The following is a 23,764-nucleotide window of genomic DNA, read 5'->3' on the forward strand; positions in this document are numbered from 1 at the left end:
AGCTTTGATTAAAAGTAAGGATATACACGCGCAATAACGATTTGAACTTTTGTCTATTTGTAAATAGCTATCAAAATTAAAATATTTGATATTTAGCAACCAAATTTTAAAAAAATAATTTCTATTTGCCATCTAAACTTATTAACATTTTATTTGAAAAATGACAAATGCTAGTTCAATGATCGAGGAATGAAAAAGAAACTATTTCAGTAGTATAGATAATCTTCTTGTTAAATATAAAAATATTTAAATACCATTCTCTAACAGTTTAAGCTTTTAGAGTACAACGGTTATTTCATATGGTATCAGAGCAAGAGCTCCTGAGTTCGCGTCACGCCAGGCTCCTAACATATTAATTTTTTCCGTAATTCAAGTCCATGTCATGGACCGACTAAAAAGTCTCGAGCCCATGAAGGGGAGAAATATAAAAATATTTAAACACCGTTTTCTAACATGTTTTAGAGTACAACAGTTCTTTCACACTTCTTGATGCTGTACGTCTCTACGTCTCTCTTCCTGATAAAATTGGTTATAATTATCACATTTAATTTTTCAATTTTATTAAACATTAAACTTGGTTATGAAAATTTAGAAAACTAAATTTTGGCATTAAAAGCTCTTTCATTTCATATGGCTCGTGCCCGTTCTTTATTACCCTTTTTTTTTTGACCAATTGAAAAAAAATTTTGGTAGAAAATATTTTTTACGTTTTGTAGTGTTTAATTTGTAAAAAAAAAGATACTTTTTCATCAATATTTGTTTGATTGAAAGATAAAAAATTTACATTTATTTAGTTTGGTGGGAAAAAATGAATGAAAAAAATTTTATACAGCCTGAATTTTTGTTTTTCGCTAAAACATAATGAAAAATAAAAACTTTATTTTTTTTTTAATTCAAAAAATATTTTTATAGAAAAAAATTTTTATGTTGAATCAAACAAGCGAAAAGTATTTTTTATATTTTGATTTGTTTTACGTTGAACCAAATACCCCTTAGGTAGTTAGCTAAAAAAAAAAAAAAGTAAATAAACGAGAGCCAAATGTAAAATAGTTTCAAAGTTTTTAAATAAATCGGTTAAGATGTACCGGAATCGGGTGTTTCTAAAATTAATAGACCGTTGTTGGCTGACGTGGTGAACCAGGTCCACCGATAAATTTCCGTTATTTCGTCGGCGGCGCCTATAAAAGGCCTCGTCGCTCCCTCCTCCGCATCGCCATTTCCCTCCCTCTCCCTTCGCATTCGTAAACGGAGAGAGCTCCTTCCTCTGCAAGCGTCGTCGCGACCCATCGATCTCGAGCCCTAAGGTGACCCCGATCGATCGTCTTCTTCTTCAACCCTCCGATCGCCATTATCGTACGGATCGGAAGCTCCCCCCACCCACCAACCTTCTCCTCGTAGCTAAAAGGTGCGATTCCTTTCCGCTGCTACCGTTGATCGATGCGCTATCTTGTTCGAATTCGTTTCGATCGATGTGAGTATTCTCGTGTTCCTTGTAAGATTTGGGGGGTTTCGGGGCTTGTATTGGAGAAATTAGGGCAGTGATGATCGTAGGAGCTTCGATTTGCTGCTGTTGCTGATTGAAAGGATGCAGCAGGTGCTTGTATGGACGATATCGAGCACGTTTTCTTTATTCAACTGTTTATACTTAATCTGGTTTTTTTTGGGGTGAGAATTAGAGCTGATATCCAGGTGAATTTAGTATTTTAGTGTAGCTTATTTCGAATCAGTGAGGAATGGCTACATCTAGGCTTTCTCTGTGAAATTTCTGATAGCGGATCTGCGATTAGTCTCTCTAAGTGCTATAATATAGCATAATCGTGCAATTTTTTGTTTGTTTCTCTTGTTCTTTCTGAAGCACTTGTTTTGAATTACCGAGGGCATATTTTTCTTATAAGAATTTTTCGATCTTTGATTGGTAGGTATCCTGAATTGACATTTTGGTTTTCAAGCTGATTTAGTCATCCACAATGTTACAATGGATGGGAGGTTCTAGGAGGAAGGTGAATGCTGTAAGTTCCAAAAATGTATTATAATTCTATTGAAAGAACCAGAGCAGTAGCGTAACTGTGTTAGTAGTAGTAGATTTCGAAGAAATGCTCACACATGGGAGTAAATTTATTGAAGTATCAGTTAGATTTGAATAACTAGTATAATCTTTTCCTAAGAACGTGACACTCCTGGGGTGCACAGTGGAAACAGAACCTACAAATCATTCTTTACACTCTCTGTAGTTGTCTTTTTAAGATCTAAAGTTAAGCCTTATAGTATCTTGTCCTGACTATATCAGTGTGTTCTAACTCTTGTAGCTCCCAGTAGAAATTGTGATTAAAAAAGCGCGCCTTAGGCGCGCACCAAGGCGCCTAGGCGCTAGGCTCAATGGCCAGCGCCTAGGCAGCCCCTAGGCGGGTGCCATTGCCTAGGCGCGCGCCTAGGGCAAGGCGCAAGGCGCAAGAAAGGTGCGCCTAATATATATTTGATCCTACCGGGTTTGGATCTAAAAATATATGCTTTAATGGGTTTGGATCCTATATTTTTTGGTCTAATGGGTTTAAAACATGTAAAATAAACCCAAAACCAATCTAATCTAAAGTTCTAAAACCTAAACATCCATCCGCTCCATCTCTCTCTCACCAAGTTCGCTCCCTCTCCTCTCGTTGAGTCCGCTCCCTCTCCCTCTCTCCGCTCGGACCGATCCCCTCTCCCGCTCGTCCATCACCTCCGGTTGCCTCTGGCTATCTCTCTCTGCTTCTTCAACTCAACTCGCCTCTACCTCTATATTAAGGCGTGCTTTTTTAATCACTGCTGTCACATGATCATGATACTTTTTTAATGATTTTTGGCTTAAAACTTTAAACTTTTATGCATATTACTTTTTATGATCTTGTGCTTATAATTATATGCTTTTCACATCAAAATTTTCTATAAGTTTGTGAATTAATAGTTACCTTTATACTGGCCTTTATTTGGAGATAAAAAAGATAATTTGTTCTTTACTTTCATCTATGTTATTTTCTTTTTCAAAATTATCATATATGTTGCTTGGCTTGTTTTTTTTTTAAAATTTTTTTCCTTTTGGAAACGTGATTATTTGGGTAATTATAGAATATTTATTATGATAATATGATTTTATAGAGTATATTTAGTGCTACTTAACAATTATTAGAAAGTATAGTAAGACACTTCTTGGTTATTTACTTATTTCAAAATTCTATGAAAGTGTGCGCTTGACCTTTCTCGGGCGTGCGCCTGCGCCTTGCGCCTTGCGCCTTGCGCCTAGGCTCCAACAGCTCTTTGCGCCTAGGCTCCAACAGCTCTTTGCGCCTAGGTGCGCCTTGGGCTTTTTTAAATACGCTACTCAAACTTCTTTTTGTCCTTTAAACAGTAGTGCTTCTTCAGTTCAGACACTGTCAAAGTGTCAAGTTCCTTCACCATTAGTGTTCTTATACTTTGTTAGACATGTCCACATATCTATACTTTCATATCTAGTATTCAATATTTTAAACCATGGTACTTTGGTATTTTCAGTCTCCCTGGTTCTACTTGTCAACCATGCCCCTGCTGTAAATAGTTGTCGTGTTTTATAAATCGCGAGTGTGGTAATAAATCGTGTTCTATTTCACATTTCTTGTCCTTTTCAGTTATTTCTTTCTCAGAAATCTACTTCTTAAAGTGGTACTTAAACTCTTAGATCACTCGAAGACTCTTATGTTAGAGCCATTATAAGTCACAGTGTTGTCATCAAAATATCCACGCTCACAAATTTCTAACCACTTGCTCCTAAACTTCCACTGGTTTGTAATTATCTGAAGCTATCCTCTTGCAACATAGTTTGGCTTGTCGAGGTTTAAAAGCATAAGACATCATAGAGGTGGTAGGTTCTGTTTAAGTTGGCTTGAAATTTGTCTGATACTTACTCTATTGTCTAAGAAAGTATCACTAAAAGCTTGGTGAAAGTCACTTACCTAAGTTTGTCTTTTGTCTTTAATCTCTTTTTGCCTTATTAAGTATGCCCCCTAAATTTAATTCAGGCATTACCAGATTTCTATCCCTTAGCATATGTGATGTGTAAAGTGTGGAATCTAGACTCTTCAGATTCGTTATACAATTAGCTAGTTATAATGTATCAGTGTTTACTTTATTATTCCGTGTTATTTCTAGTGTGCTAATGTGATTTTCTCTATATTTATGTCTTGATAATGATGTGCTGAGGATATCACCAGTCCAGAAAATCAACACATAATAGGTAATGCATTACGTCTGCTGTTGCTTTTTCTGTACTTGCAAATGATGGGTTCAATGGGAGCTTTTCTTTCAAGGGAACGAAAAAGACTATTCATCCTTATCTCTTTGAGCATCACTGACTTGCAGGCAAAAGCAGTACTTTGAACAAAGAAAACGGCAACAGCAGACAACAGGACTTGAAAACCGGACTGAAATAAAAAATAAGCGAGTACACTGCCATGAGGAACCTCGATCACTTGACATCCTTAGCTTGATAAACTTGGCAACACTTTCTCATCCTAATCATGATGATGATAACAATGGTAAGTCTTCTAGTTTCAAATAAGTGATCAATAATATAACTTCGCATTCTCTAGATAATCTATATTAATTCCAGTGCTTGGCCACTTCTAAGTTTATGTGCCATACACCCATACTTTATAACAAAATGGACAATCTAACAGTAACTCCAGACCCAACCTGATGGTTGTTCGGATTAGTTGGCTGGTTGGGGCAGATGTTTTGTATAGAGGGCAGAAACCAGAGTGGCTGGCTGTTCAGGGGAAACCGGTTGGCTGGTTGAGTGATGTGTAGATGGTTCAACATTTTGTTCTTTCCTTATCAAGAGATATTTTGTTGTCATTGTTTGGTCAGGATTGTTTGGTCAGGAATCTCTTTACTTAACAATCAGAATTCTGCTATGGATGCTTGGTATAAAAGGATACGTCTCTCTTTAGCTTTATATGATGAGATTGTGTTGATTTGAAATTAAGGCTAGTTGATACTTGATATTATGCTTTAGTATGGAAAGGAGGCCCATCTATTTGAAGAGGAGATGAGAGGTTTTCTCTTTGAAGAGGTGAACTGCCTAATATGACACAACCCTAGTTCATTAGTGACATCACGACTCATGAATCATGAGCCATCAGGAGAAAGGAGGCGTAGAACCGACTCAATCAAATCTATCTGTTTATGAGTTCACAGAATATGGAGCTTTCTATCTTGTCCCTTCTAAGAAGCATAATTTCGGCTTCTATGCTCTTTTTTTTCCTTTATTTTTTTTGGCCCAATTATGTACCTATTTTTAACGCATATGCATATTCAGAGCAGAGTTTGCAGCAAGTGGATCTCCATGTCTCAAAGCTTGCCCCAGGAATGGTGCTCAAGAAGATCACAATTCCATATTCTAATGATCAGAAGCAAACGGGTAAAGAATTGTAGTTGCCATTTACATCTATAAAGTTGAACAGTGCTTTAGTTCACGAGTTTTCTACCAATGTGATTATACCAGGTATATAACAATAAAATATACTATGAAGAAGAATTGGAGATAAATCATTAATCTTTACTTTGAACATAAAATATATCTTCCACTATTATTTGAATTCTGTCATGTAATTTAACAGTACTGTATTATTTGTACAGATTTTGAACCAGGAGTTTTATCCTCACTTGAGTAAGTCTAGATAAATTGTAGCAATTTCCATCTATATAGATAAATCCTTCCTATTTCTTCTTTTAGTATCAACCAAGTCTGCTTATTTCTTGCCAGGTTTCCTGCAGCCATTGGTTCTCAAGACACAACAGTTGTTCATAATTCAACTGATGAAAATGCTGATTGTAGGATGCGAGCATCTTCAAATAAATTTGCTTCCTCAAATAACGACTCTAAACAGAAGCAACAGAAGGAAGAGATTCAAAGTGGTAATTTCTGTTTGCAATTTTGGTTATTATAAACTCATTAATCCAGTGAGAATTTTGAATCTTGCGAGTTGTATACACTATCAACTAGTTAAATGACCTTTCAAATGCATGGTGTTTTAAATTGACCTCTTACAAGGTCAAAATTTTTGTATTGTGACAATTTTAACTTTTAATCCTCTTTGCAGAGGTTTCTCTTCTTGATTTACTTACTGACGGTGAATCAGTAAATAAATCTAGTGGCAAATCAGTCCCTGAAGCTCACGTTGCATTTTCAGTAAAAGGTAATGAGATAAAATTGAACTTTTCAGTATGGCTTTGCTGTTTGGGGATCTAATATAAAAGAGGTACTTCTATTTATGTTTTTTCATTGAGCAAGTGGGTTTTACTTTCATTATGCTAAAATAAACTTTAAAAAGAAAGAAAAAATTTAAAAGCAAGATTTGAAGAGGGAGAATGATTCAGAGTGGTAGGTTTCCCTTTTCTTTTAGATGGAGCTCGATTGGACACCAAGTTATTTGACACCTAGCATTTGTCTGCTATTGGGAAGTGAAAATGTATAATAACTAGTGTAGGGCCGCGCTTCGGGTGTATATGTAATATTTCAGCCAACTTAAATATTTTAATTTTAATAACTTTTAATAAATATTTTATTTAATTAACTAAAATTAATCATAAAAAATTAAAAATTATAAAAAAATTAGTTTAAAAAAAAATTTGAGTTGTCTATTTCAAAGCGTTTAATAGTTGAGGGAGTCTTTGCACTTTTTTTACCAAAATTTTTTATGGTGAAAATGTATATAGACTTCCTAAACTTTTAATTTTTTGACTAAAGTAATTTTATCAAAAACTTTATAAATTTATTAAATTCATTAGTAGGTTCACCAGATTTAATAATTTTAATAATTATCTTTGGTCATTTTAATTTAACTAAATATAAAAGTTTAAATAAAAAAATAAACTTGAGTGGGTCTTAATTAAAAAAAATTATCATTGAGGGGTATCTATATATGTTTTCCTACATTAAAGGAAAGGATACTATTTGGTGCATTAGGTGTATGAGTAAATTTTGTGCACTTTATTTTTAAAAACCGGATATAAAAATTTAAACCGTGATAATTTTTTATATAGAGACTTCTTATATAGTACAGATCACATTTATGAAATTATATTTTCATTTTATAATATTAATTATTTAAAATTAGGGTTGATGTATGTATAGTTCGGGTGTAGGCAATTTGTTTATAAATGAGGAATGGGTTGGGAGGAGAATCATTCCATGTTCCGGGTGTATAATATGTCGTAAACACCATATTGATAAATCACTATTTTTGGAATTTAAACTCTATAATATTTTGTACATAGACTAATTATCCCATTTATATAGTGTAGATTATATCTGTTAAATTATAATTTGATTTCAAATTAAGCAGAAAATTTTGCTGCACGCTATATTATTGTAGGCCAGGTGCATGCAATTTTTTTGAAGTGAATATGGGAGAATGGGGAGGACACATATCGCCTCCATACTCCATGATGTGTTGGAACTCTCTTTTAATTTAGAGTATATAAATTTTAGAGCTAAGCAAGTAGGTAAGGCTGCTATCTCACAGTTACTCTGCTGTTTGAAAAAAACAAAATTTGTGTATATGTGCTTTTTGGAAACTCAGAGATGTTTCAGATGATTAGACTACATAAATATCAGAATGCTGGAAATTTGTGGTTTCTTGCATAATAATGAATTGCCAATAGAACTTTGGCGCATTGGCAATAGTCAAACCTATCAGCGGCAGCACATTCTCATATATGCTGTTTTCCATTCATCAACCAAATGATTAAGCCAAGTGGCTAAATCTTGCTAAAGATGTTTCACAACTCCCATTAGCTGGCCAAATCTTCATCATAGTTCGCTTTAGAAGCCTTCTTAAAGCTCATCTTCTCCAATCTTCAGATGATAGTCTAGAGTTTTAAATATTGTTGAACTCACCCTCATGTGCATGTTCTTGCTATTGATATTGAATTGTTTAATGTAGTTGAGATAACTGTGCTTCTTGGGTTAAGAGGCATGTCCAATGAAACTTTCAATATGCAAAACTATAACACATGGAGAGCTAATTGGTTGTGGATAGTACTGGGAAATATTAATATGCTAGAATTTACACGGGCAGTTGAGGCTTCATCTCTGAATAAAACTGTATGTAGACATTAAATTGCATTTAGGCTCACATCTTTAATATGATTTTTGGAGTTATGCGACTTCTGTTCATTTTTAGTCATCCTAGTCCAACTTCTACTAACATATAAAGAATGGTGTCAAAAGTTGGTTTTTCTGATCTTTTTTCATGGTAACTCCAATGCTGAAAATTAAATAGTAACTCATTTGTTGTGTCTTCAATGCTCTTTCTTTTTCAGGTCTTGGTAAAGTGGGGACGGAAACACCTGCTCATTCACCAAGACCATATCAAATGTTACGTAATGTCATTTATGGCTAAGTCTAATCCATTCTTATAGTATTTTAGCATTTTCCTGATATGAGTAGGAATAGAATATAATTTTAAATGCTCATCTAAAATAGATGAATACATGTAATTGAAAAAAAGGAAGAAAAAAGGGAAAAAAATGTTTCATATTTTTGAAGCAAGGGAGAAAAAGGGTATTGGTTTTGCTATAACTTCAATGATATGAACCTGCATGAATTTCATAGCAAAAGTTCCTATTCTCCACCTAAAGTTCTATATTGATGTATTATTACAGGATTTTTCTTTCACCTCCAAAGGCCCAAAAGTGTACCAAAACCAAATCAACCAAATCTATATCATTTGATGCTGCCAGGGGACTGGTAAGGGTCTAAGAACTTTCTTTTCCATTATAATTTTTTTCACTTTTGCTTTTATCAATATGAGATCCACATTTTATTGTTTCTACAAATATGTAGTATGCCATGTGCATAGTTAACAGATATTTATGTGCATCATACTGTACATGCAAGATACAAGCAAATAGCTGTAAATATCCTTCTAGTTTACAAGATACTGCTTGAAAATGCAATCTTCGACACATCTCGTTTGCTATGCTGCTTTGGTGCTTTTGGTCAAACAACAGTAGTTCATCTGATGGAATCTCACCAAAACGCAAGAAGCACCTAGACCATGAAAACTTGTACTGCTAGAGCCTAGAGCAACAATATATTAGCTAGAGCTATATTTGTAGTAAATTAGAACTTCTTCTGTTGTTGGGAAATAGATGTAAATAATAAATTGTATCCTCTGTATTTTTAAGTTTTCATAGAGTTTGTGTCTGCAGATTGATCTGTATGTAATGCATATTATTCTTAACTCACAAGTAGTTTGACCAGTCTATTGCCTCCTAAATATATATTTAATACTGATCAAGCTTGAAATAACTGCCTGAAGGCAAAATTTAAACAATCCCTATCTTTCAATCATGAGATATCACTAGAATTGTTTTCCATGCTGCCCATGTTTCTCAGTTGCATGAGGTTAATTCACAACCAGTAAGGTCAGAAACTCTGGCTGAAAAGGCTTATATGGTAATCCTCTTGCTTATATGGTAATTCAGAGTTGTTAGTGTAAATATCTCAAATTATTAATGAAGTTTTGTCACATTTTGTCTTCTAATCAACACCTCTGCACAGAAAAGGCTTCGATGATTGATGAATTTTTTGATGTCCAATTACAACATAAATTTTTTGGAAGACAGCAGAATTCAAGAACTAATTTATATAAAATTGAAATTTCCTTTTTATTTTCAGAATTTCTTAATGGATGACATCAGCATGACTCGAGATGAAGGAAAATTGGATAGACTGGAGAACTTGAGTGGCATTTTAGATGAATTTGATGGTGCAAGAGGCACACACTTTGTGGATTCACATTCTCTCTATTCCTTCAAGAAACTTAACAATAAATTTGATGATGTGGAGGAAGACATGTACAACAGCGACCACATATTTGAAGGAAAATGGAATTGTGAGTTAAACAAAATATATAATTTACTTACACAAACTTTCTCATCATGTTGTTTCTGACTACTACTTTCTTTTTGTTCATCTAGCTAAAAAAAAGGCAAAACCAGTTCTTAATTTTCTATATTGAACAGCTGGGATAGGTTCCCTAGATGGCAATTTACTTGGTAAGAAGAGTGATGGATTATGGAAGATGGCGCCTTCACATTCGGAAGACTACTTTTCTACTTCATTGTATGCTAAAAATTCCAATGTTCATGACTATAGCTTCAAAGATCACTCCTTTCCTAAAAGGTTTTTTATTTAGTCCATTATATCCATAGTTTTGAGTTGATACTGAAAGACCAAAAATAATATATTTATTTTCTGTAGGACTAAAGCAAAAGCTGGCAAAAGAGTTGACATTTCAGGTGATTGCATTGCATCTTCAGTCATTTGTTGGTGATTGTCTCGAAAGGTGTACATATAAATGTCTCTTAATAACTAACAGTATTTTAAGTACCTAAATAGCTTTCTTGCTAATCTTTCTCTGATGGATGTAATTGTGAATAAATATTTTCTTGCTATGTGCAATTGTATGTAGGTTTTCATTTGATGAGTGGGGCTTCTCCTATGAACTTGACCTTGGTTGCATATTCTTTTAATTGGGATTTAGGCTATGCACATAAATATGGCTCTTTTTCAGTCCATTCTATGAAGGTCAAAAGCAGTGCTGTTGTAACATATTGCAAAAGACTTGCAATTTTATGAAAGAAATGCAAGTTATTCTAAGAACATAATTCATCAGTTTTACACTCGAATTTTGAAACTGTGCCTTGTGTAACCTAGGGCAATAGTTCTGGAAAGACAAAAAATCCCTTTGTTAATTAATTCACTTACTAACTCTTTATAACAGCTACAAGATTGAATATCCATGTTTGACATAGTTTATAACAGCTATAAGATTGAATATCCATCTTTGACGTAGTTAGACTTTGTATGATGGCATAGTTACCAGCTAATCTGAATTACTAACATCTCAATTAACAATATACAGCTTATTCATCTTGCTGACTTATGTTCTGTTACAAATGCTTTGGATTTTTCACACCCCTTCCTTTCCACTTTTGATCCCCTTTGTACCCTTCAATTTGCCTATCCATTTTCTTGACTTTTTGTATAAGAAATCACGTTTTTTACTTTGTTCAGTATATAGTAGCTATATCATCTCCTGCATATGCGTTCTTCTTTAAAAATTCTATACTTCTAACTTAGATTTCTGCAAATTTCCAACAAATGGATATCAGCGCCATCTTCTCCTTCTTTCATTACTTCAACCATGGAAGAAGACTGCGACCTCATGACTTTTGACTGGGAGAGGTAATCTTTAGCTTAAGCATGTTAGTATTACCTTCTATATTGTAAGATGGTTCTTGCAGTGGGCTACAATGTATAATCAGATCTCCTGCATCTAGAGAAAGATCCAATTTTGACTCCATTCTCAATCCGCCTGTTTGGTCCTTCAAGGAAACAAGTGAATCACAAGATAGCCTTAGTTTGTTAAGGTAAATGTAAAATATCCTTTTTGAGTATTTCTTTCTTTTCCTCTTCTAGTTATTTGTAATCCTCATTGCTTCCATTTTTGGACATTTTACAGCGAAGAGTCATGCTCATCTACTGCAGGTCATTCATAGCTGTCAACTACATACAAAATTTCGATTTGGAATTCTGAATAAAGAAACACTTCCTTTTGACGTTACATTATCTGTTCTTCTTTTCTATTTCTTTTTTTTTTTCTTTTGCAGTGAGAGAAGAAAGAAGCCATAAGTTACAACCACAGAAAGTAAAACTGAAAGAGAACAAGACAAGTCACAGGGATGAGCTCCAAATGAGCTTCAACAAGAAGCATGATGTAAAAAAGTTTCCTACAGAAAAAACATATAAAAACTTGTCAAACAAGCTGAAATCAGGAGCAGCTTATTGCACCAAAAAGTCTTTTGGCCTTGAGAAAATTCCAGAACCCGAGTGTTTTACCTCATTCACAGAAAATACGGATCTTCGTGCTGCTTCTTTTTGTTCCTATCCCACGAGTTTTGTTGGAGCTGATACAATATCCACAGATTGCAAATTGATTTCTCCAGACGAGCTCTTCAACTTGTCTCCTGATCCGAAGTTATATCCAACAGTTGATTCAACCCAAAAGAAACTTAAATCGAAGAGTTTTATTGATTATGAACCCTTCAGCAGTACCAGTAGACAGGATAATGTATTGAGACAAAGATCTGGTTGTGTACCATTCTCGTTTATTTCTGGAGTTTCTCAGAAAGATATCGAGATGTATGATTTATCAGGGAAAAGGAATGTTGGCAAGATTGGAAAAGTTAACCATGAACATTTTGATAAACCAGAAAACAAGGTTTCCGTGGCAGAGAAATTCATGAACTCACCAAGTTGTGCAACAGCAATGGATGCAGGTTTAAAGGAAAATTTGGATGAAGATGAGGAGTCAAAAGATGAAACTAAAGAACAATCTAATGGTTCAGAAATCAGAAATTGTCCTGAAGTAGCCAATGAAACATTAGTTGAAAAGGCTGATGGTCCGGCACAGCAAACAAGCTTTACTAATGATGAAAAGTGAGCATTGTGTACTCTTAATACTCTTCATTTTGTATCGATAGAATTGTGGGCCTTTTACATGTATATATGACTGCAAAATCATCTGCTTTCTCACAACAGCCCTGTAAAACCTAAATTTTCACATATGCCCCTCAGAATATAGTATCATCTGCTTACTCACACAACCCTGTAAAACCTAATTTTTCACATTACGCCTTTCAGAACGTAGTATCTTACATTCATATTATTGTACCTACAAAAATGCACCTCCTGAAAACCTTTCATGGTATGAAGCCAACTTTTCCACCATGAATTTAATGACTTCCCGACATTGAACTGGGGTGATGGGTTTATATGAATCTACGGTTTTGACAGGAGGATATAGTCAAACTGATGATTCTCAATGGATATACATGTAAAATCCTGTATAATTATTAAATTCTTCTTTCTACTTGCAAATCATTGCATGGTACTGAAATTGAGGCACTTTCCTCTTTCCTTGCCATAACCAGAGAAAATTTTGATAACATTTGTCCAGCTCGACCTCAAAAGAGCATGAGTAATTTTGTCAAAGTTCTTACTGGTGGAGAATCTCCATTTGCATCCGAAGTTAGCGATAAAGGTTCTTTTATCCTTTCTGTTGGTTCACATCGTTTCTTCTGTGCATTTATCCAAAAAGTGCAAAAATAAACTTCTGCACTAAGCTCCTGTGTGATAAGTTTTATTTGCCTCTTGATCTGTAGAACAATTGAAAGAGAAGTTGGGAGATGATAGTAAGGATGGTGTGAGCACGGGAGAGAATAGCTGTGATACACAATATCAGGTTATGCTGGAAAGCTATGTTCTTCGGCTTCTTTGTGTCCAGAAGGTGCTTATGGAAGCATCAGACAACAATAGGAAAAAGGTATAAAAGAAACCCTTAGTACAGTCTATTAGATGTCATTAGATTGTCTAGTTTTTATCTTTGTTGTTGATAAATAGCCTAGCCTTTTCCTTCTCTATGCATCTAGTATGACATTTTGATATGAATTTCCTGCGATAATCTGACCGGATAAATAAATCGACTCTGTTAATGCCTCTGGAACACAAAATCACTCTTGCATAAAACCCTTTTGAGTTACAGAGGGTATATTAGCATTCTGCTTTTGCATTTAAGTTTTCTTTTATACTGATATAATTCAATCAAACAGATATTCTTCACAAATATGCACACAAACAAATGTAGTTCCTGCATTCCTACTTAGAGACATTAGTTAAGGGAATTTATTCATTGAATTTGCAAGTTTTTTACAGATTTTATTATTATTATAGAATAGGTATTTATTCCACAGTCCAACGTTTACATGATTTATAAACTCAATCATCAAAACTTTGGTCTCAGCACATCTCACAATATTCTATTGTTTCCAATGTTTTTAGAATAAGTTTTATGGTTACGTCTCAACAATCCTGAGTTAACTATTGAACATAGATGTTATATTTCCATTAACTTTGCATGCTCCTGTGTTAGATAGCTCTTTTATTCTCTAGGCCAAGCAACCTGATTTATGTCTCGCGGACTATTGTGCTCTTGGTGTTACTTCTGCTTTTGTTTATGTTTTACGCTTTTTAATAATTTCTTTGGCTTATGGTAGTGGCTACTTGGATTTATCATACAAAGCACACATATCATCACTTTTTTTTTCAGTCAAATTATATGAACTTAAGTACAAGTTTTGCAGCAAAACCTTTTTGTGTAGGACAGAATGCTAGGGGAAAGAGGGAGGAAGCTTCTGACGCTGTAGTGACAAAATAAGAAAAAGCTTTGGATTAACACACATAGTAAGCTCTTTACGTCCTTTTCGTTACTTCATAAAGTTTTTTACTGTTCTGAAACAGGAATACTATAATTCATAGACATATAGAATAAAAAGAAATGCATCCATTTGTGTTTTCTTCTGTCTATTCAGTGATTCTGAGAAGCGAAAGCACATCGCAAAATGCTAAACAATACAAAATTGTGCACCTAAATTTGCGCTGAACTATCTGGGCCTTTCGCTTGTGCCTACTACATCTATGCACCGAATAGGCACTAATTATCTATCTAAATATTTACCATGTTAAACGTACGTTTCATAGACCTAGATGATTAAAGCAAGTTAGTATATTGGACTCCCAATTTAAAGGCCTAGATGATTCCAGATGTTAAATCTAATATCAGCTGCTTTCTACTTGATTAATTCTGAATCTCTAAATCCCCACCATGTTTTTTTTAGGGCTTTTTTTGGCATTTAGCCCCTTAACATTTTTTTTTTTTGCAAATAACCTTATAAAATTTAGGGAAAACTTCAAAAACTCCCCTTGTGGTTTCAATTTTTTTCATTTTAGTACCCTGTGGTTTAAAATGTATCAAGTTAGTACTCTGTGGTTTCACACTTTATCACTTTAGTACCATGTGGTTTAAAGTGTATCAAGTTAGTACCCTGTGTTTTTGCACTTTATCACCTTAGTACCCTGTGGTTTTAATTTTGTATCAAGTTAGTACCCTGTGGTTTTTTAAACCATAGGGTACTAAAGTGATAAACTGCGAAACCACAGAGTACTAAAATGATAAAGTGCAAAACCCCAGGATACTAACTTGATATACTTTAAACCACATGGTACTAAAATGAAAAAGTGTGAAACCACATGGGAGGTTTTTGAAGTTTTTCCTAAAATTTATATTTGCAAAATTAGCTTTATCTCTATCACATAAGCGTCATATTGGGGGTTTAAGTTGACCACAGTAAATCATTCACCATGTTCAAATACGATGATTTATTTTTCATATTCAAGCTTTATCTATCTGCACAATCTCTCTCTTCCTCTCTCTCCCCAAGCTTTTCCCATCTCTTTCTATGCCCCCTCCTTGAGCTCTCTGCCGCCGTTGCCCGTCGCCTGCTGCATCCCCTCTCCTCCTTCGCCGTCCTCCATGGTGGCTTCTTACATGACCTCGGAGGTCTCTTAGGGGACCCATTATCACTACACATCCACGGTGACTTGATGGTACAAGGGTTAGAAGGAGAACACGATGAATCATTCACCAATCATTCATTGTGTTTTAACATGATGAATAATTTATCATGTTTATCTTAAACTTTTCTTTCAACATGACGCTTACGTAGCGTACACGTGACAGAGATAGGATCAATTTTATAAATACAAACTTTATGACGCTATTTAAAAAAAAAAAATTTGTTAAGGAGCTAAATACAAAAAAAAGTTTATTTTTTTATTGACTTAAATTTTTACATTAAAGACGGGTTTGTTGAGTATGTGCTTTGTTTTTTTAACTTCTCGAAACATTTCAGCTCAAATTTTTATGAAGATTCTGTTCAGAGAGTGATGAGAGAGAGAGAGAGAGATAGAGAGAGAAAAAGAGAGAATCCAACTCTTTGAGCCACTTTTTCAGTACTACAGTTTTTTTTTTTTTTTCAAATTTTATTTTCTAAACACATTCTTTGTTATTGGATGTGCAGCAGATCAACTTTTTTTTTTGTCTTTATTGATTAGCTTGCTTACGAATACTGCGTCATCAAAACCAATGAAGCAGCTAAAAAGGTAGTTGGTTAATTTCTTCAGTACCCTTCTAAAAGAATTTAATTTCATAGAGGAAAAAAATTACATAAACTTATCGAAATTATGGATTATTTACATTTAACTACTCAACCTTTTAAAATTTTAATTTTACTATCTAATTTTTTAATTTGTTCGATAGCCAAATTCAAATGTTCCATAATTTTAATAAGTTGCATACAGTTTCACCTTTCATAAATAACCCTCAAAATTAAGAAATATCATTAATGCTCTTTGATATTAGGATTGCTATACTCTTATGAGTATAAAGCTCTTGATACTAATAAATTTTCGACCGTTGAATGAAAAGATGTACGGTTATGATGATAGTGGTTCCTTAAAATTGAGTGGATGTTGGAGGAATAATATGATCTAACGAATGAAAATGTTCAAAAAGGTAGATCTAACTGCCGAAAACTTATGAGTGGAAAAGAACCTATACTCATAAGAGTATACTAGCCGAACTCTCTCTCTCTCTCTCTCTCTATATATATATATAGAGAGAGAGAGAGAGAGAGAGAGAGAGAGAGAGAGAGAGAGAATTTGGTTATGGTGCTTGTAAAAGCACCAAACCCTTAGTGCTTGTTAGTTATTCGCTGTTAAATCTACCTTTTTGACAATTTTTATTCGTTAGATTATATTATTCAACCAATCATTCTCTCAACTTTAGGAGATCACTATCATCCTAACCGCATGTCCCTTAATACAAGGGCCGAAAATTTACAAACACCAATGACTTAATACTTTTAAAAGCATAGAAGCTCAATTATATATATATATATATAATATTAATTATATAGGCTGGAATACTATTATAGTAAAATGCCACTTTTTGCTATCAAATTTTTAACCTTGATGAATTGTAAGGGTCAGGATGATATTATGTCGGTTAGAGTTGAGTAGTCCCTCTAGGGTTGAGTAGTCCCATTGGGTTATAGTATTTAATCAATGTGTTAGAAATAATGAAAAGAGTTAATCCAAAGGCTAAAAAACTGGTACCAATAATAAAATTTTGCTACTAATAGTACCCAGTCCAACTCATATATATATATAAATATATATATATATATATATATAATAGTGTCTTGTATGCTATTAAGAGATCGGAAGCTATATGCTATTAAGGGTCCGGAAGCTATATATATATATATAGGCTAGGGCTACCATACTCTTATGAGTATAGCTCCTTTTATACTCATAAGTTTCCGACCATTGGATGAAGAGATGTACGGTTAGGATAATAGTGGTCCTCGGTTAGATTAATAGTTGTCCCCTAAAGTTGAGTGGGCGGTTGGTCGAATAGTATGATCAAACGGATGAAAATGATCAAAGAAATAGATTTAACAGTCAAAAACTTATAAGTACAAAAAAAACTATACTCATAAGAGTATAGTAGCCGGACTCTATATATATATAAATAAGGGGTTAAGATTTAGGTTATGAAATTTAACAAGATATTGGTGATAGTTTTATATGATTAGAAGGATATTGATGATTGCTTTGGATGATTAGATTTAGAGGGACATTGATGATATTTTAGATTTCATAAGAGCATCTATAATATTTTGAAGGTTTAGAGGGATAGGTTTGAAATTGCCTCAAAAATAATTACTAGTACTGAGTTTTTGGTTTTTTTTTGTTGCCAAACAAAGCTAATAGGTATAGATCGTGCAAAATTTGCGTTTAAATCAACAAAGAAGAGAGCAAGCTTTGATGTTATCCATCTTTTCTGTTGTTCAAGATCTTACCATCAAACTCAAAGCTGTTGCAAGTTTCCAATTGCAAACTCTCTTTCCCCTTTTAAGTTGTCGCTAGTTGCATGAAGGTGCTAAGGTCTCTATAATACCATCAACTTCATCTTCCGAACCCGTTCATATAGAAAAGGCCCCAAAGAGTCCCTAAACTCTCTCCCCCATAAGTAAGCCGAGGTTAATTGGATCCCACCCATTGAATTCTTACTGTTCAAATTGCCGAGCTGCCATATAAAAAGCAAAGTTAGACACAGATGATTGCTAGGTTTTCTCCAATCTAATTGCATGAAACAATTCAAAAATGAAACAGTGGCATGTTGGGGGAGATTGAAAGATGTTGGCTTCATATGGTCACCAGGTGCAGTACTTTTTGTTTTTTTTTCCTTCTTTTCCAATCTATTTGCACTTTCCTTTGCCATGCAAGGTTATGTGAGTTAAATTTTCTAATAATGCTATAGCTTTCTTTTCTGCCACCCAGATATAATAGTTGAGTTTTTACCAACAGAAACAGAATGAAACAAAGTAGAGTTGCTGGAAGAATCCTAAACAACTTGTCAACTGAATAGTAAAGTAAAACCTTATCTGATTTAGGAAACATAAGGATCCGTTTGGTTGGACGTAATTGTAAATGAAGTGCAGTTAGATATGTAGGTGGTTGAAAAATGTAGCGATAACAACTATATGCATCTTATTTGATTGAACATAGTAAAAAGATATTGCAACTCCAAACAATTTATTTTGTCGCATGTAGTTGAGAGCTGTACTTGCAAATTTTATCACTATATATGTTATGGTAAGATTATTCCTAATATAAAAAGGAAAAATTTTGTTTAAAATTTAATTAGGAAGGTAAGTGCACGTTTTGTTTGAGGATACTTTCAGTTACTGAGTTGGAATTGCGGTCAATTCGGGCATAGTTCCAACTGTTACAGTTGAGATTGTTGTGTAGTTTTAACTGCAACAATTGGATTCAAATACGTCAAACCAAACACCATATTTGAACATGCATGTATTAACCATTGCAGTACAGTTGTAACTACACGCAACCGAACAGTCTTATAAAAATAAGAAGGCTATACTACCGTACATCACCTTGAATATGAGAACCAACAGAAGAACAAAAATTATGAGCAACATCATCCATCTGTTCTCAAGAATTAGCATATTCCTTGAAAATACATCCTGAAAGTTACAAACACAATATGCAAATTAATATAAAATCCCAACAATCAGAAATAGCTTTCAAATGAAGCACACGCTGATAAATGACTCTGCAATCACCGCATGTTTAAACGGGCATTTTAGTCATTAGTCTGAAGTTCCCCTTGTTTTGCTTAAAGGACTATTTACAGCTCTTGAGATGGAGAAAACTTCTCTTAAAATTCTATTTATAGGAGGCTGCTTAGTTCACTTGAACATAAAGAACAAGCTTGTGGATATAAATTGAAAGAAAATATACGCTTCAATCATCTGATACTATAAGCACATCATAGTTACTGTAAGTGCTCTCATGCACAAAAGAGAAGCAACTGTGTTGATCACTAACTTGCACATGTAAGTATGTTAACTACAACATTCAACAAGATTGTAAAATAGATGAGCCATGTGATTCAATGATCAGTATGGATCAATGATTGGATGATTATTCACAGTAGATCCATTTACAGTCGCTTCCACCAATTGAAACCTGCAAACACTCAATAAGCGCGCCAAATGTTGTGGGCATAGTCCACCCACCAAATCATACTCAAACATCATGAGTGATTCGAAAATAACACCAGTCAATAGAAACTAATGTTTACAGCATTGAATTTTTCTATTTTATTCACAATAACAGCAGTTGTTAACAACATGGAAAACAAGTCAATAACTGCTGTTCCTGCAACTTTAGTACCACCACGCAATGCGGTAAATTCTCCTTTTCAGTCTCAATCTATTCAAAATGATGTGGTCAGATGAACAATTTTATAATGTATATGCAACAAGGAACAATCTGACTAGCCTGAGCCGAAAAATTATCAGCCTTTCTTTTGCCTAGTAAAGCATAAAGTGGATGCTCAGGAGTTCTATTATCTGTGCATAACCATCGCGTTATCCAAAATTTAAAATCGAAGAATCCTCCAAATTTTTATCTTTGCCAAGCAATTTATTAGCGCCTGCTGTTACTGCAAGCAAAAACAAATGCAATACCAAACAAGCCCATGTACCCCATAATAAATCAACATAACCAACACAAGAAATAAAAGAAGATTGCTGAACATAATCTTCAAGGATCACATCACAACATGCTCTAAACAAAAAAATATAGGGAGCAAGTAGTAATATCGGGAAAGTACAGGGACTGCTATATATTTTATCTAGATTTTTACTCAACAACACTTGCATACCGTTGAATATAAATATTAAAAATATTATTCTCTAATAGTTTAAAGTTTTTAGAGAAATACGATTGTCTCATAAAATTTAACATAGTATCAAGTAGGAGAAGATGAGTTCGTCTCGTCGGGATCCAAGCCCATTTTCTACGGCTTAAGTTTTTGGAGAACAATAATTATTTCACATTCTGTAAAAGGTAGATTGCACCACTAGTCCCTAAACTTTCCACCAAGCTTCTTTTTGGTCCTCGGACTTCGAAGCATGAGGATAGAGACCCTAAGGAGCAATGCTACAGATACATCCTAAAGTGGGGTGTATATCTTACACCCACTTCATCCTAAGGTTATTTTTGTTACATCAATTTTTTTTAATTTTACAAAAAAACAATTCGGTTTTTATCAACCCTAAGATTACGGATGTAAGATCTACACCCCTTTTTGGGGTGTACAAGAAGCATTTTCCAATCTTTATTTCTATTTACAAATTAGACCATTAATTTGAAACTACATGATACCGGATGAACTAGGTGCAAGCAATATTGTTTACTCCAGCAAAAGGACTAAATAAAAATATTGCTAAACGTTCAGGGACTAGAATGAACGTTTATTGAAAGCAAAAGGTTAAATTTCGAGGATCAAAATGAAACTCGATAAAGATCAGGGTTTAGAGAAATTCCAAAAAGTCTAGAACTAAGAAGGAGGGTTGTAATCTCAAAACAATACCCGGCATAATTGCTGAGCGGCCCCAATCCATTCCACAGAAACACTCCCAACACTCCGATCGTGCGATCTCTTCCCCAATGGAGCACTGCTTCTTCTTCGTCTTCTTCTAAGGAACCCCCAACGGCCCCCAAATAGCTTCCCCAGGAACCCTAGAAGCTTCGATCTAGGCCTCGCATTGTGGATACCCGCGCCACCATTTTGGGTCTCCACCGTGCGGCGGAGGAGGAGGGAGAGGAACAAGCGGCGGAGGCGGAGTCGGAGGCGGAGGCGGAGGGTGGCGGCGCCGTCGCCGTCGCCGGGGAGGATGTTGGCGGCGCGGAGGCGGAGGTCTACGCCGTTGGATCTGGCGCGGACGGTGATCCTCCATGATCGGGGATCGGAGGGTTTCATCTGCGAGAGGAGTGTGTGTGTGTGTGTGTTTGTTAGAGAGAGAGAGAGAGAGAAAGAGAGAGAGGGGGGAGGGTTTTGAACTTTTGATCAAGGATTTAAGTGCCTTGGTCGATACAGTATGACACAGTGTGTGTCGAGTCGTGCCAATACATGACGGTCATAAAAAACATATTAGCATAAAATATTTATTTTCTTTAGCAATAAATTATATCAATTATTTTTTATGTATTTTTATCAAAATTTTAAAATTTTATTGAGAGAATTACTTATTAATTTTAAGAATAGTAGATTTTGAATTGTGACATTGATACGAAAGCTGTATTATACCGATATCTTGCTGACACGATACGATACGGTGAATATGGTATATACCGATGATCACTTTAATTCTTGATTTTAATATAAAAGGAGGGAGAAGGGGAGGAAGGTTTTAGCGGGAAAGTGCGAGGGTGATGTCACCTCATTAGGACTATTAGGTGGACCGGACTGGACTGGACCGGACCAGACCGACTGCACTAATTTTTGGGATGGTTTTTTTTTTTTTTTTTTTGCTAAAATACAAAAATTTTCTTTATAAATATTTATTTTTCAATTTTTTCTTTCTAATTTTTAAAATTCTATATTTTATTTTCTTAAAATTTCAAGTTGATATGTTTGATGCTCTTCTTAGTCAGAGTTTTATCACTATTCTGTCTTTTTTTTATACTTTACATCCAAAATATTTTTAAAAATAATAGAAATGTATTAAAAATTTATTTTTTATTATAAAATAAGTAAGACAATTTGATTATTTCACCCTTTTTCATTAATGTCGTAATTCCTGAAAACTTTTTTAGAATTTGAAGAGAAACAAATATAAATTTTTGAAAGTCGGAAAGAAAAAATTAAAAATCAGGCATTTACAAAAAGAGTTTTTGCATTTTATTTTTTTTTAGTAAAAACTCTATATAACTAATCTCTAAATTTTCCTCATTTGAAAATAACTATCCAACTTTTAAAAATGTTAATCTTAGTATTTATTTTTACATATCGTTTGATCTGGCTTGTGAAAATTTACATGGCTACATTTACTGCATCCAAACATGCTTTATTATTCGTTCTTAATATTTGTTTTTATTCTCGTTCCAACTAGGGATGTCAATGGGTATGGATATCCGAAATTTTATCTAAATTCGAATCTGAATGAGACGGATATATTCGATGGATATGAATATGGATTCGGATATGGATATCAAAAATAGAAACCCGACGGATATGGATTCGGATATGGATTTTGATTGTATCCGACTCGAACCCAAACCCGACCCGAATCCGAATTTATCTTGTATTATATATAATATATAAAAAAAAATTTGATGTTATATTTGAATTTGTATTTTAAAAATTTAGATTTAATATAATATATTTTGAAATATTGAAAATTAGAAATAATTGTTTCGGCTTTAAATTTTCGGGTTTGGGTTTCGGATTTTTGGTCGGATTCAGGTTTGGATATGGATTTTTAAAATCCGTCGGATTTGGGTGCGGGTTTGGAGTCGGTTTCGGGTTCGGATTTTTAAAAATTCGCCCCAAATCTGACCCATTGACATCTTTAGTTCCAACCATCTAATTTTTTGTCTCGTTGTTTAGTAATAAAAGAGAAATAACTTCGATGTGATTACTTTATCCATTCTATCATCAGTTATATAGTTAAAAAAATATATATTATAATTACTCTAAGAACTATTTTGAGTTACTGATAAATATAAATAATATAGCAAATGAATTCTCGCTAATTTCCATCTCATATGACTTAGATCAGAATTATTTGTATTACGAGAAATTCCACCAAATTCTATATTATTATAGGAATAAAACTTTAGAAGGGAAAGGAATTAATAAAATATAATTTTTTTTCGAAGATACAGTTATTCTCAGCATCATGGTTTCCCATTAAATTTTTTGTTATACTATTTATGACCAATTGTTTTTTCTTTCTATTATTGAGCACTGAATAACGGAGAATGATTTGGAAAACAATGAAATTTTTTTTAGATATTTCTAGTAGGTATGAACTATAAAAATTAAAGTATTAAAAGTGAAAAATATAAGTATTTAAAGACAAGTATAAAAACCAAGTTGTTATATATATTATGTTGGTTAAGGAAATAAATCATTTGTTATTCACCACTAAACAGGTATTGCCTATTATTTTTAGTACATTAATACTTGCAAAAATTAGCTGAAGAAAAGTTTTTATTATAATAGTTAAGTCACATAAAATGCATCTTAAACTAATTCTATTATACCATATAAATTGATTAAAAATCTAATAAAAATAATATAATTTTAATTTAAAATTAGAATAATGTTTTAAAATATTTATTGTTGGACATATTTTATTAAAATATGTCCCATAGAAAACAAAAAAATTATTATTATATTTTTAT

The 23,764-nt window shown here is 33.8% G+C and overlaps 1 protein-coding gene across 12 annotated transcripts; it reads left to right on the plus strand.

Annotated features, from left to right (window-relative positions):
* Positions 1,226 to 18,598, plus strand: LOC109720749. 12 transcript variants are annotated; one of them, XM_020248046.1, is made up of 21 exons: positions 1,226 to 1,405; positions 1,920 to 2,009; positions 4,221 to 4,243; positions 4,369 to 4,544; positions 5,327 to 5,428; positions 5,647 to 5,677; positions 5,774 to 5,925; positions 6,111 to 6,206; positions 8,335 to 8,389; positions 8,677 to 8,761; positions 9,695 to 9,911; positions 10,042 to 10,201; positions 10,280 to 10,317; positions 11,194 to 11,266; positions 11,347 to 11,451; positions 11,544 to 11,569; positions 11,692 to 12,520; positions 13,015 to 13,124; positions 13,246 to 13,406; positions 14,242 to 14,323; positions 18,158 to 18,598. In XM_020248046.1, the coding sequence occupies exons 2-20, from the start codon at positions 1,968 to 1,970 to the stop codon at positions 14,284 to 14,286; spliced, it is 2,526 nt and encodes an 841-aa protein (XP_020103635.1). In that variant the 5' UTR covers positions 1,226 to 1,405; positions 1,920 to 1,967; the 3' UTR covers positions 14,287 to 14,323; positions 18,158 to 18,598. The 12 variants fall into 12 exon arrangements, 11 of the variants coding, with proteins under 11 accessions (XP_020103635.1, XP_020103633.1, XP_020103632.1 ...); XM_020248044.1 differs by having other exon boundaries at positions 14,247 to 14,323; positions 18,158 to 18,595; XM_020248043.1 differs by lacking the exon at positions 18,158 to 18,598 and adding an exon at positions 1,498 to 1,594 and having other exon boundaries at positions 14,247 to 14,436.

This window comes from Ananas comosus, linkage group 14 (genome assembly GCF_001540865.1).
Source record: "Ananas comosus cultivar F153 linkage group 14, ASM154086v1, whole genome shotgun sequence".
In the NCBI taxonomy this organism is placed as follows: Eukaryota; Viridiplantae; Streptophyta; class Magnoliopsida; order Poales; family Bromeliaceae; genus Ananas; species Ananas comosus.

What these genes read in the sequence shown, in the direction of transcription:
- LOC109720749 (XM_020248044.1), top strand. Translation starts at nt 1,968, where the DNA reads ATGTTACAATGGATGGGAGGTTCTAGGAGGAAGGTGAATGCT. An exon ending in TAATGATCAGAAGCAAACGG is followed by an intron (nt 5,429 to 5,646) that starts GTAAAGAATTGT and finishes TTATTTGTACAG; the next exon opens with ATTTTGAACCAGGAGTTTTA. An exon ending in CAGACAACAATAGGAAAAAG is followed by an intron (nt 13,407 to 14,246) that starts GTATAAAAGAAA and finishes TGTGTAGGACAG; the next exon opens with AATGCTAGGGGAAAGAGGGA.